General features: G+C 40.1%; 1 protein-coding gene across 1 annotated transcript in view; it reads left to right on the top strand.

The window, feature by feature from the left end:
• LOC135547460 (ganglioside-induced differentiation-associated protein 2-like) overlaps positions 1-8,566 on the top strand; it is a 40,607-nt gene extending 32,041 nt beyond the window's left edge. The window contains exon 14 of the mRNA XM_064976491.1: positions 4,435-8,566. Coding sequence (XP_064832563.1) covers positions 4,435-4,440 — 6 coding nt within the window. The 3' untranslated portion in view covers positions 4,441-8,566. The remainder of the gene's footprint in view (positions 1-4,434) is intronic.
• The last annotated feature ends 5,298 nt before the right edge of the window (positions 8,567-13,864 follow it).

Below are 13,864 nucleotides of genomic sequence, written 5' to 3'. Positions count from 1 at the left end.
TAAGGGAGGTAAAGGCCATGGTGGCGAAGTAAATACAATATAGCAAGTAAAACACTGGAATGGTAGATTTGCAATGGAAGAATGTGCAAAGTAGAAATAAAAAAATAATGGGGTGCAAAGGAGCGAAATCTAATTAATTAATTAATTAAATACAGTAAGGAAAGAGGTAGTTGTTTGGGCTAAAATATAGGTGGGCTATGTACAGGTGCAGTAATCTGTGAGCTGCTCTGACAGTTGGTGCTTAAAGCTAGTGAGGGAGATAAGTGTTTCCAGTTTCAGAGATTTTTGTAGTTCGTTCCAGTCATTGGCAGCAGAGAACTGGAAGGAGAGGCGGCCAAAGGAAGAATTGGTTTTGAGGGTGACTAGAGAGCTATACCTGCTGGAGCGTGTGCTACAGGTGGGAGATGCTATGGTGACCAGCGAGCTGAGATAAGGGGGGACTTTACCTAGCAGGGTCTTGTAGATGACATGGAGCCAGTGGGTTTGGCGACGAGTATGAAGCGAGGGCCAGCCAACGAGAGCGTACAGGTTGCAATGGTGGGTAGTATATGGGGCTTTGGTGACAAAACGGATTTCACTGTGATAGACTGCATCCAATTTGTTGAGTAGAGGCACCTAAAGTGTAAAATAGAGGATGATACCTGTTTGAAGATCTTGTCCAGCTCAGGGAGGAACATAAGGGAAGCCAGGGGGCAACTTACTTAATATAAGTTACTACATAGGTTTTATTAGAACCCAACAGGGCTGACCAACAATTCTGTGTTGAAAATGTCAAAAAGACACTGGGACATTTTTACACGCAATATGGGAATGAACATTAGTTACACATTTCTGGAAGGATGTTTTGAAATATCTGGAGGAATGGTTGGGGTTAACAATTCCAGTTTCACTGAGAATGTCTCTTGGGCAATAGAACAGAGTTACATTAGATAACAAATGAGGAATTTGCACTGATCACTGTTGGTATCGTTACAGCAGCTAGAGTAATCCTTAGAATTTGGAAGGGTCATGCCTCCAATCAATGTTGGAGGTTGCATCTCATGAACAAATGCTTGCTAGTATCACCGATAGAAACGACAATTCTAGAAGCTAGATGCATTTTATTTGTAATGTTTCTAAGACTGGGAGGTGATTGCTTGTGAACCCATTCAGTTCTGTATTGTAACTTGTGAGATACTATTTGACTGTGCTATGTTGGAGGATTTGTCTTGATGTCATGCTCAATGTTTTTATGCTGTACAATGTTTTATTTTTTATTTGTTTGTGGAAAAAATAAATCTAACCAAAATAAAAAATAATGATTGAGGCCACTGGGGACCTTCAGTGCTGCAGAAATGTTTTTGTACCCTTCCCCAGATCTGTGTCTCAACAAAAACCTGTCTTGGAGCTCTACGCACAATTCCTTTGACCTCATGGCTTTGTTTTTGCTCTGACATGCACTGTCAACTATGGGACAGTGCATGTGGGACCTTATAGAGACAGGTGTGTGCCTTTCCAAATCATGTCCAATCAATTTAATTGACCACAGGTAGACTCCAATCAGCTGTGGAAACATATCAAGGATGATCGATGGAAGCAGGATGTACCTGAGCTCAGTTTTGAGTCTTATAGCAAAGTGTCTGAATACTTATGTAAATAAGGTATTTCTGTTAATTCATTTGAAATAATTGTATCCATTTTATATTAAGGCTGTAACGTGGAAAAAGTCAACGGTTTTGAATACACTGTACTTCCGCTAGACTACTTGGATGCGTATTAGTGTGGATGAAGAAGGGAGTATGCGCAATGCCCACTGAAAGTGTGTATGTGGTCTATATCTGCGTATACACCACTGCTGATATCTCTCTTCTTGTCCTTGTTTTGCCTTGCCTGTGTTGGGTTACATTGGGTAGGGAAGGGAATTTCTTTGAAGTGGAGACTTCATTATGGATCTATCGGTATGTAGATTAGTTGATGTTGCAAAGTGTTGCACTTTTAGCTCTTCATGCTAACTATGGTAACTACCTCAGTCTCTCCCCTCACTATCCTGGCCTATGAGTGCATCAACAGCTGGACTGCAGAGCGGCCGGTGTTAGCCCTAGCCCGTTAGCTTTCCTTGCAGAGCGCTAGCTTTCCCTGCAGAACATTTAGTTTAAATGATCTTTCAATTTTCAGACCAAGCGTTGGTACCATGAGGGTTTAGCCACAAGGCTGTGAACAGAGAGAAATTACCTCATGAGGAAATAGTAGACACAGCTAATTGAACTGCCCAGAGGAAGTAATGAGTATTACTGTACACTGGCCTGCTTACCACTTTCTATGTGGAAAATTCTAGAATAGTGAGATGTCCACTGTTGTGGATGCAACTCAGTACATTACAATAATGTACCAGCAAACACTGCCATTTTAATGACTTCAGGGTTGTCTACTCAGTAGGCATTCCTATCCAGAAACATTTAGTTGAAATATGCCGGTTTGTGTACAGGTGAAGTCGGAAGTTTACCTACACTTAGGTTGGAGTCATTAAAACTCATTTTTCAACCACTCCACAAATTTCTTGTTAACACATTATAGTTTTGGCAAGTTGGTTAGGACATCTACTTTGTTCATGACACAAGTCATTTTTTCCAATAATTGTTTAGATTGTTTCACTTATAAATTACTGTATTATAATTCCAGTGGGTCAGAAGTTTACATACTAAGTTTACTGTGCCTTTTCAAACAGCTTGGAAAATTCCAGAAAATGTCATGGCTTTAGAAGCTTCTGATTAGGCTAAGTGACATCAATTGAGTCAATTGGAGGTGTACCTGTGGATGTATTTCAAGGCCTACCTTCAAACTCAGTGCCTCTGCGTGACATCATTGGGAAATCAGCCAAGACCAGCCAAGAACCAAGTCTGGTTCCTCCTTGGGAGCAATTTCCAAATGCATGAAGGTACCATGTTCATCTTTACAAACAATAGTATGCATGTATAAACACCATGGGACCATGCAGCTGTCATACCACTCAGGAAGTAGATGCGTTCTGTCTCCTAGAGATGAACGTACTTTGGTGCGAAAAGTGCAAATCAATCCCAGAACAACAGCAAAGGACCTTGTGAAGATGCTGGAGGAAACAGGTACAAAGTATCTATATCCACAGTAAAACGAGTCCTACATCGACAACCTGAAGGCCTCTCAGCAAGGAAGAAGCCACTGCTCCAAAACCGCCATATAAAAGCAAGACTACGGTTTGCAACTGCACATGGGGACAAAGATCGTACTTTTTTGAGAAATTTCCTCTGGTCTGATGAAACAAAAATAAGAACTGTTGACCATCATTATATTTGGAGGAAAAACGGGGAGGCTTGCAAACCAAAGAACACCATCCCAACCGTGAAGCATGGGGGGTGGCAGCATCATGTTGTGGGGGTGCTTTGCTGCAAGGGGGACTGGTGCACTTAACAAAGTAGATGGCATCATGATGTAGGAAAATTATGTGAATATATTGAAGCAACATCTCAAGACATCCGACAGGAAGTTAAAGCTTGGTCGCAAATGGGTCTTCCAAATGGACAATGACCTCAAGCATACTTACAAAGTTGTGGCAAAATGGCTGAACAACAAGGTCAAGGTATTGGAGTGGCCATCACAAAGCCCTGACCTCAATCCTATAGAACATTTCAGGGCAGAACTGAAAAAGCATGTTTGAGCAAGGAGTCCTACAAACCTGACTCAGTTACACCCTGTCAGGAGGAATGGGCCAAAATTCACCCAACTTATAGTGGGAAGGTACCCAAAACGCTTGACCCAAGTTCAGCAATTTATAGGCAATGCTACCACATACTAATTGAGTGTATGTAAACTTCTGACCTACTGGGAATGTGATGAAATAAAAGCTGTAGTAAAATATGATGTAAAAGCTGAAATAAATCGTTCTCACTACTATTATTCTGACATTTCACGTTCTTAAAATAAAGTGGTGATCCTAACTGACCTAAGACAGCGAATTTTTACTAGGATTAAATGACAGGAATTGTGACAAACTGAGTTTAAATGTATTTGGCTAAGGGGTCTGTGAACTTCTGACTTCAACTGTATATACACTCAGGTTTGTGTGCTCTACTCAACTCAAACTCAACTCAGACAGAGGCCAGGCCTACAAATGAATGAGATAATTATACAATCGCTCTTTAATATCTTTTATTTGGTCTTTCACTTCTGCTTTCATTGCCTTTTTTGGTAACATCTTTTTCGCAGTAAAAATGCTCTCCGCCCACTACTACTACTACTACTACTACTATATATATATATATATATATATATAATATATACACACACACACACACACACACACACACACACACACACACACACACACAGTGCAGTGTGTAACCTGATAGTAAAATGTCAAGCAATGTTTATAGCCTCATTGTAATGACACGACCTGTATGTATTTGTCCGTGTGTGTTTTAGGTGTGAACCAATCAGAACTCCGGCAGAGAGGGAGAGCGAGAGAGAGAGAAAAGCCAAGGACTCTGAGGGTGTTTCTCAAAATGCATACTTCCATATTCCACTCAAATAGGGGCACGGGAGGGTTGAAGTATGAGTCCAAATCAAAGTATGCGAAACAGCACCGAAGGCACTTCTCGAATGCACATTCTGTTTTTGTACATATTTTGAAGTATGCATTGATGCTAGCTTCAATGGAAAGTATTAAGGAAATATGACGCAACAACGTTAGAAATGGAGAATTTCCTGAAATCATTGGTGGCCATTATTTTAGCTGAAGCAGAGCAAATACACTCTGACATGTTGCCTATTCCCATCTCAAATGTTTCCTGACTACAATACTTTATCATTATATGTTAATAAATACATGCTGTGTTAATTTTGGCATGTTTAACTGCCTACGATCCGTAGATATCAAGCACATAAGTCAATAGGGTTAACTGGCTAGCTACCACTGTTAGCCAGCCAGATAGCTACGAATAATTTACATATTGCAAAATATTAGTTTAGGTAATTGTTGCTTGTTAATAAAGTATCTGGTTAGCTACATTTACGATTCTCATATCTAGCTGATAATTATGAAGTAAAATGTTGCTTTGTGAATTCTTGTTTTGTCTTGTTGCCATTGTGGCTGGAAGAAGGTTCAGTGATGGGGAAGGTAAAGCGTGAGGTAATACAGTAGGGGGAGTGCGAGTGCTTCTCAGATGTGATGTTTTATGCATTCTCCACACTCTCGTCCTCATAAGAACGTACTCAATGAGAGTGAGAGTGTGGAGCACGGTAGTATGCATATTAAGAAACACCCTGAGACTCATTCTGCGTTCATATCCAAGTGGGAAGGATGTTTCTACCACATACGACTGGGAAAAATCCACTTGAATGCCCCTCCAACTGGTAATTACTAGTGGGAACCTTGTCTATGGCCCCTGCGCTCCAACCACATAATTTTCAGCAGATAAATGCAACAACAAAACAATATATATTAATATGATTTGTGAACACTCAGTTGTTTACAGGCATAATAGCTGTACTTTTAATTTATGGTTGAGGCAGCTGGTTTGCTATAAAAAAAATAGAGTTGCCCACACTATGAACTCCCAGTAATTTATTGGGTAAACCAACGTTTTGGCATCCCTGTGCCGCCTTGACCTGGTTCAAGCATTCATGACATTACCCTTTATGTGGACAAACGGTGCACCCAATGTTAGGGTTATTAGGTTGATTAGAATGAATTGAGTGACACTGTTAAGATCATAGTTTACAGCATGAATATATTAGGCTATTATCATATGGCAACAAAATTAGATATTGTACATAATATTAGCATCAACATACATTGTTTAAATTAATTTCACAGTAACAGTCAGAAGTTTGGACACACTCGTTCCAGGTTAGTTAAAAAAATATATATATATATATTTTCTACATTGTAGAATAATGGAGACATTAAAACTATGAAATAAAACATGGAATCATGTAGTAACCAAGAAAAGTGTTAAACAAATCAAAATATATTTGAGATTCTTCAAAGTAGCACCCTTTTGCCTTGATGACAGCTTTGCAAACTCTTGGCGTTCTCTCAAACAGGTTCATGAGGTAGTCACCTGGAATGCATTTCAATGAACAGGTGTGCCTTGTTAAAAGTTAATGCATTTGAGCCAATTAGTTGTGTTATGACAAGGTTGGTATACAGAAGATAGACCTATTTGGAAGGGAAAAAAAGTCCATATGGCAAGAACAGCTCAAATAAGCAAAGAGAAACAACAGTCCATCATTACTTTAAGACATGAAGGTCAGTCAATACGGAAATTTTCAAGAACTTTGAAAGTTTTTTCAAGTGCAGTCGCAATGTGTATTTTCCACCGTGAAGCATGGAGGAGGAGGTGTGATAGTGCTTTGCTGGTGACACTGTCTGTGATTTATTCAGAATTCAAGGCACACTTAACCAGCATGGCTACCACAGCATTCTGCAGTGATAACGCCATCCTATCTGGTTTGCACTTCGTGGGACTATCATTTGTTTTTCAACAGGACAATGACCCAACACACCTCCAGGCTGTGTAAGGGCTATTTGACCAAGAAGGAGAGTGATGGTGTGCTGCATCAGATGACCTGGCCTCCACAATCACCTGACCTCAACCCAATTGAGATGGTTTGGGATGAGTTGGACCGCAGAGTGATGGAAAAGCAGCAAACAAGTGCTCAGCATGTGGGAACTCCTTCAAGACTGTTGGAAAAGTATTCCAGGTGAAGCTGGTTGAAAGAATGCCAAAAGTGTGCAAAGCTGTCATCAGGGCAATGGTTGGCTACTTTGCGGAATCTAAAATAGCATATATTTAGGATATATAACACTCTTTGGTTACTACATGATTCCATGTGTTATTTCATAGTTTGTCTTCACTATTATTCAACAATGTAGAAAATAGTAAAAATTTAGAAAAAGCCTTGAATGAGTAGGTGTGTCCAAATTCTTGACTGGTACTGTATACATTTAATTGTTTCCAATTTAATAAAATGTTTGTTACATGTAATCTTTTGGTTCAACCATAATGCATAATAAGCATCATCAACAAGGTGAAAATATTGGGTGTACACTGATAAGCTGTAGAAAGAATATATTCATTAATAAGACTTTAAGAGTTCAAAGCATGTGAGTGCATCCAACTGGTAATTAACACTTTCATACTTGGTTATGGACGCAGCATAACTACATCTACAGTCACATGACTGGCTCCACTTCCATGTTCTGACCGGCAGGACCCCTGTGGTTTAGCTCTCTGACCAGACTATAAGCCACCCAGGGCCTCAGTGGGCTTTGTCTGGGACCTCACAAGGACAGTATACCGGACGCTGACACTCTGAAAAGCCTGGATACTGATGAACCTAAGATTATGTTTTTATTAGCAGTGTGATGCAATCAGATGACAGACGGATAGAAGGATGGATCTCTCTGTGACGGAGCCTGTGTGAACGCACCAACCTATCCCAGGACACTCCGCCGGCCTCTCTTAAAAACCTGCCCTCCTGTGTGTGTGTGTGTGAGAGTGACATCGCTCATGTTATGTTTCACATTTTTTATTTTTGCAAAACTTCACCGAATGGTAGGTTTTGGATGTTGTATATTTTCAAAGGCTGTTTAAATGTGAATCTGTTTTTAGGTAAAAGTACTGTAGTGATTAGTGTGTGTGTGTGTGTGTGTGTGTGTGTGTGTGTGTGTGTGTGTGTGTGTGTGTGTGTGTGTGTGTGTGTGTGTGTGTGTGTGTGTGTGTGTGTGTGTGTGTGTGTGTGTGTGTGTGTGTGTGTGTCACTTGAAACAATGAGACCATCAACACGGTTCTACTGCTTCTGTCAGAGAACATTCATTAAATGCCATAGAAGTTAATTGTTGAACGGATTAAGAGCGTTTGATAAAATAATAAATACTAGCATTCTGTTTTTTCTCTGAAAAACACAAGGCAGATAGTTTGTTTCTGGAGTGTACTTAGTGCGGTACTGTGTGTAAGAGTGTTTTTTTTTTAATGAAGAAGCAAACGGTTCCTATTTTTCTTTACATTGAATTTATACCATAAGATGCTGCATCTTCCAATGCCCATTATCACAGAAAGTTATACGCCAGATGTTAGGAATGCCATAATAGTGTAGCATCCTAAATTTAAACATCTTGTATCCAGAATTTATTTTGCACAAATCTCCTAGTGACGTCAATGTGTAATTTTGGATTTCTGAATACCAAATGAACTAATGATTGTGTTCAGCATGCGGTCAGTTTCTTCATAAGTATGTTTAACTTTACCATGGAGTCAGTTTCTTCATAAGTATGTTGAACTTGATTTCTCCTTTGTTACCTCCTCTATTACATTGTGATTTGTTTTCACTGTATGCCAGCCTTGCTCTTCTGTCAATTAACGCACAAGCTTTCCTGAGACATGTAAGTGAATGTAAATATCAGCTGCAGTTAGTGTTGTTTTATTGGTCTATTAGAGAGAATATGTAATCAGAGATTTGAACTGCATCCCAATACATTCCATGTCATGTTCATGATGTAGAGAGTTTTTCATTTGGAGGTAAAGACATGAAAATAAACAGTTGTATCATTCTGGTTTATTCTGACCTTGTGCTATTTGAAACTGTATCTGCTGCTTACCGATATTGTGAGGGTGTGTGCTTTCGAGAAATACACTTATACATCGTTTTTGTGAACTTTTATTACCAGTTCCTCCTTTTCTCACCCTAACTTGTAAGCTCACTAGCAAATCACATTAATCACAACAGGGAAAATTCAAAAGACTATGCCATGATTGTTTTCTAAGTGTAGGATTTTTGTTTTGTCTAATCCAGTTTGACAATATGTACATGTATAAACATACTGTACTCTAATATATGAATTGTAATGATTCAAATCCACGTTGAACATTTGATTTAAAAATGGCTTCTATCAAACTGTTATGGAAGCATCTGTGCCATGGCCCAACATTACTGTAAGGACGGGAGAAAACAACAGATAAGCAGTGGAGGGATAAACAGCAGGTGTTTGACACGGAATCGTTTTTTTTCCATTACACTTGCCTTCCACAGAAAAGAGCAATCTCTTCCAGGAAGCTGTGAAGTGGTCTCATTGACTAAAACCTGTCCGCGCTACTCTATTTCCCTCTTTTCTCCCTTTCCTCTGCTCCCGTGCCCCTTTCCCCCCACCTGCCCTGTCCCTAACCCTCCATCCATCACCTTTATCTTGTCTTTTTTTTGTTTTCCATTTATTAATCAAAGCCGGATTAAAACTCTGGACAGAGACAAAGCTGGAAGGAGCGAGGGATGGGATGAAAAGCGGGGTAAATCCATCATTCACAGACTTCCTGTTGTGAAGGAGGGATTACTTGGGTACAATGGTGTGGTGGACAAAGCAACACACACACACCTGGCCACCTTTCGCTCTGCTCTCCACAGAGGAATGGGTGAGATAGAGGTCAGGCAGAAGGGTCAACACTGCTACACTAACAGCGATTAAGAGAGACATGCTCTTTTAGTTTCTGATCACAGGAAGTGTGTTATGTTTCTGGCTTTCAGTTTCACTGATTTTGATACACTGGAGGATGAAGGCGGCGTCCTTTGGAGTGCTGCCCATTTAATTTTCTATGTAGCTGTTGATTAGTAAAGGACTTCAGTCCCAATGGGCACTCTCTTATGTGGATGATTTCAAGGTTGTCAATGATCACCATGTGCTTGAGTCCAATACACTTTACATCTCTTCCTTTGATGTGGAATACATGCGGACTCCACAGAAACCTGACTTCCAGATGATATATAGATAGATATATATATATATATATATAGTGGGGGGGGGGGCACTACCTGGTCCAGAATCAACCCTTGAAATCAAATACAATTTTATTTGTCACATGCTTTGTTAACTAACAGTGAAATGCTTACTTACGGGCCCTTCCCAACAATGCAGAGAAGAAAAGGGGAAATAATAACGAGGAATAAATACACAATGAGTAACGATAACTTGGTACCAGTACCGAGGCGATGTGCAGAGGTACGAAGTAATTGAGGTAGATATGTACATACACTATAGGTAGGGATAAACTGACTAGGCATCAGCAGATGATAACAGTATGTTATGAGTCAAAAGGGTCAATCCTGGAGTCTCCTAGAATTGGCCTCTGGGAGCTGCACAGCTAATGCCTACATTATTAATACAGTCTCCCCAAATTATTATGGTTTTAGGGCTCTATTCAACCTGTATCGCTGAAGTGTTACAGATTGGGCAATAGACATTAAGTAATTTCAGATTGAGCTGACATATGCTGAGTTTCAGGGTTGGGTAGGTTACTTTCTAAATGTAATCCATTACAGTTACTAGTAACCTGTCCAAAATTGTAATTAGTCATGTAGCTTTTGGATTACCCAAACTTAGTAACGTAATATGATTACTTTGTTATTTTGGATTACTTTCCCCTTAAATGGCATTGGAAGACAAAAAGGATCCATCAAAAGCTTTTGGTGTGTTATCACAGTGGGCTCTGTCTTGTGGTCAGACTCACTCAGGTGGAATGATGAATTGAATTCCATTGAGAAAACACAAAAAGGTGACAATGTATTTTTTGCATATTTTCTGGAATTCAAAGTAATCCAATAAGTAATATCTAGTTTTTCAAAAGTATCTAAACTGATTTCAATATTTCGTAACTGGAAGTTCACACACATAACTGGAAGTTAGGGGGGGGGTCAAATGGTGATATAGAGGTGCTTCTGAGAAATGTCTCCGCCGGAAACATGCAGTAGTGCATGCAGGCCAGTCTATTCTCTCACTCTCTGTCTTGCTCTCTCCGTTTCAACCACATTGGTATCTGCCTCAAGGCGAACCCCCCCTGCTTTTTCAGGACCTTGAGTATGTCTCCTGTTATAAATGGCACTCCTTGCTTTAGGGCTGTTGCTGGGGGGAAATGGAGGATGTCTGTGCAGCTTATCCATTTCCTGAACGGGAGGGACAGTTTGCTCAAACTGCTATATTTCTCAGAAGTTAGTTCCACAGGCCACAACTCAGGCCTGCAGAGTCAGGAGGATGCCTCAGAGTGTTGTACAGTCATGCTGACCAGGACTCATTGCGATAAGAGGTGTCACGCTTTATTTCTTCCCCCTTTTACACACACTAACACACTGAGTGGATCTCTGTTTTACACTGCTCTATAGAGAACACAACTCATTTCAGTTGAATGCATTCAGTTGTACAATTGACTAGGTATTACATTGCCCCCAGCACTGCTTGTGGAGCTGAGGCTGTGTTACCCAGAAACTCTTTCCCCTTCTCTGAACTTCTCCTGACTTTGAGCCTACTACGTGGACAAGCCCAGGAGTGGGGGGTTCACTAACATGTGGTCCCAGTCTGTATCAAGCACAACAAACACACAATCAGTCATGTCATCACACCCTTTAAAACAGATGTGATCGATGCTATAGATCACCTTGAACAACACATTTTTGGGTTGTACATGTGAGTTACATCAACCTTAATCAACCACAGAGCTAATTAGTGGCATTTGGCCCAGAGACCTCAGATACAAACCAAGTAAAGCAGAGGAGATATTGTAGAGATCATCAACTTGATTCAGCCGCAGGCCAATTTTCTTGAGAGGATGGCCTGGGGGACGGAACATAATTTTAAAAAGTCAAATTGACCACAGAAGCCCAAACTGATATGACTAAAACATTAATTTCAAAATTTGCATACATTTGTATAATCACATCTTTATGGGAATACTTGGGGACAGATTTCTAAAATTATTATTATTATAAATAATTTGAAACTGATATCCTGGTGTTTTTACAGTCTTTTATGTCCAACAATAAAATTGTAATATTAAAAAAAATATATATGTATATTTTGCTCTGAAAATTTTTGGGGGGGCCAAATATAACCACCCACTGGCCACCAGTTGGGGAACCCTTCTGTATCTTTTAGGATATATTACCAAAACTGCGTGTGTGTGCGAGAGAGGACAGTCGGGTTCATTGTGGCCTTGTCCCGATGGGGTCTCTCCCTCACCCCTTTCCTCCCTCTCTAAGCATTCTGCTGCATGTTGCATTTTCATTGTCTCTTTGCATATTTCTATTTGCAGTATTCCAGAAATCAAGCATTGTTTGGCCTGGCCATACGCTGGGCTGTTTTTGTGTGTGGGTTTTGGATGGTGATTGTCTATTGGGCTGGACAGGGAACTGGGAGGGATGCATTGTGCCCACCCTCCTGTCACCTACCTCTGTGGCCACTGATGCCCACAGGAAACGAGAGATTTACCATCCTGTAGCCGCAGAAGCCTTTAGAGCATGACAGGCATGCAGTTATACTGAGGACACCGACAGAGTGAAGTGTTGTGTCTTTGGCTTCATTAAAGGTGAAGACTTATTTTACCAAATCAATTCTCTGTAATTATTATTACGTGATTAAACTAATCATATAAATTTGATTAACTAGGAAGTCGGGGCACCACGGAAAATCTTCAGATTACAAAGTTGGAATTTGTCTGAATATAACTCTTCAGATATTTTAATATCTGATCAATTAGTCTTCTATTAATGAATTATTCTTTACCTCACGTCAGGCTCATCTGAACATCGTAAATTGTTGGTTATCTGCACAAACCCAGCCTGTCCTATAAATCATCCGTACACCAATTGGCTTAATCAGTTATTTACTAACTAAACAATCACAGAAATGCATAAACAAACAAACAGTAGATATTGGTTACTAACAATGATAGGGAAGATCCCCTAGTGGTCTAAACCAATATGACAGCTTTGGTGGACAAAGGGAAGGGGGTGTGGACTGATAAAGAAGCGGGAAAGACAAAATGGCTTTACTACACAGTGGATAATTATATTCATGGAAATGCTAATCCTTTGCACATGAACGCTCACTCAATCGGGAATAATTGCAATCAATATATTTACGCCCATATATAGTATTTTCTGTTGGAATTGTCGGTCCGTCTGCTGGAGAGTCAGTTCATGTCTCTCACTTTCTGTTTCCCTGAAGATCAAAGTCATTTGTGGTTAGAATGGATACTTCAGAGTACCATTCAGAAATGTTCTCATAGATGTTTCGGCGGTTGTCTGTATTCTAGTCCTCGGTTTACGTCATTTCTAGCTGCAGACTAGTACTTTGTATCTAAGATTTGCTCATTTTCTGTAGGGATTGATAGTCTCAGAGTTTAACTATTTCCAGCCGTGTAGCCAATGCTCCACGTGGTATAGTTTTGGTACTCAACTATTCGCAATCACAACATCCGCTGTAGTTTACTTAGTCTTGGTACTGAAATCTGTGCCACCTCAGCTTACACTGAGGTATGCGTGGTCTGAAGAGGATTACCTCAGGAGGGGTAATAGAAAAGTAACAATAGAAAAGGCGGTTCTATGACACCAGATCATGTCTGTACTCATGGGGGCGTGGTCGCTGACTATTTAAACTTTACAGGGAATATAATTCTCTCAAAATTAAAGGTTAACATCACGTTACGTCATTTAACAAATATTTATCTTTACTCATTAATTTTATACAAGAATTAGATGCAAACCCCATAATTGAGAATTGTACAGATTGAGATAGAGTTGTGTGTTTCCTGTCCTTCGTGAGGTCACAAAATTAAACACACTCAACATAACTGTCCCTTAAGTGTCCATGGACCTTTTCTATACTCTCAAAAGGTGGACATAGTTTAAAACTCCCAATTTGGGGATTTAGGAGCCAAGTGAAATCCCTTCACTGTGGTCTCTCTCTGCATGAAAAGGGGGAGAGCCTCCACCAGGAATTTACAACCCGAGATAACAGAACCTGGGTGTAGGAGAGGGTGAGAAGCCACGATCTACACCCAGAAAGGATCACGTCTAACAGAAGTGTGCT

The sequence above is a fragment of the Oncorhynchus masou genome, chromosome 10 (genome assembly GCF_036934945.1).
Source record: "Oncorhynchus masou masou isolate Uvic2021 chromosome 10, UVic_Omas_1.1, whole genome shotgun sequence".
NCBI classification, from domain to species: Eukaryota; Metazoa; Chordata; class Actinopteri; order Salmoniformes; family Salmonidae; genus Oncorhynchus; species Oncorhynchus masou.
This window is presented reverse-complemented; position numbering and strand designations above follow the sequence as displayed.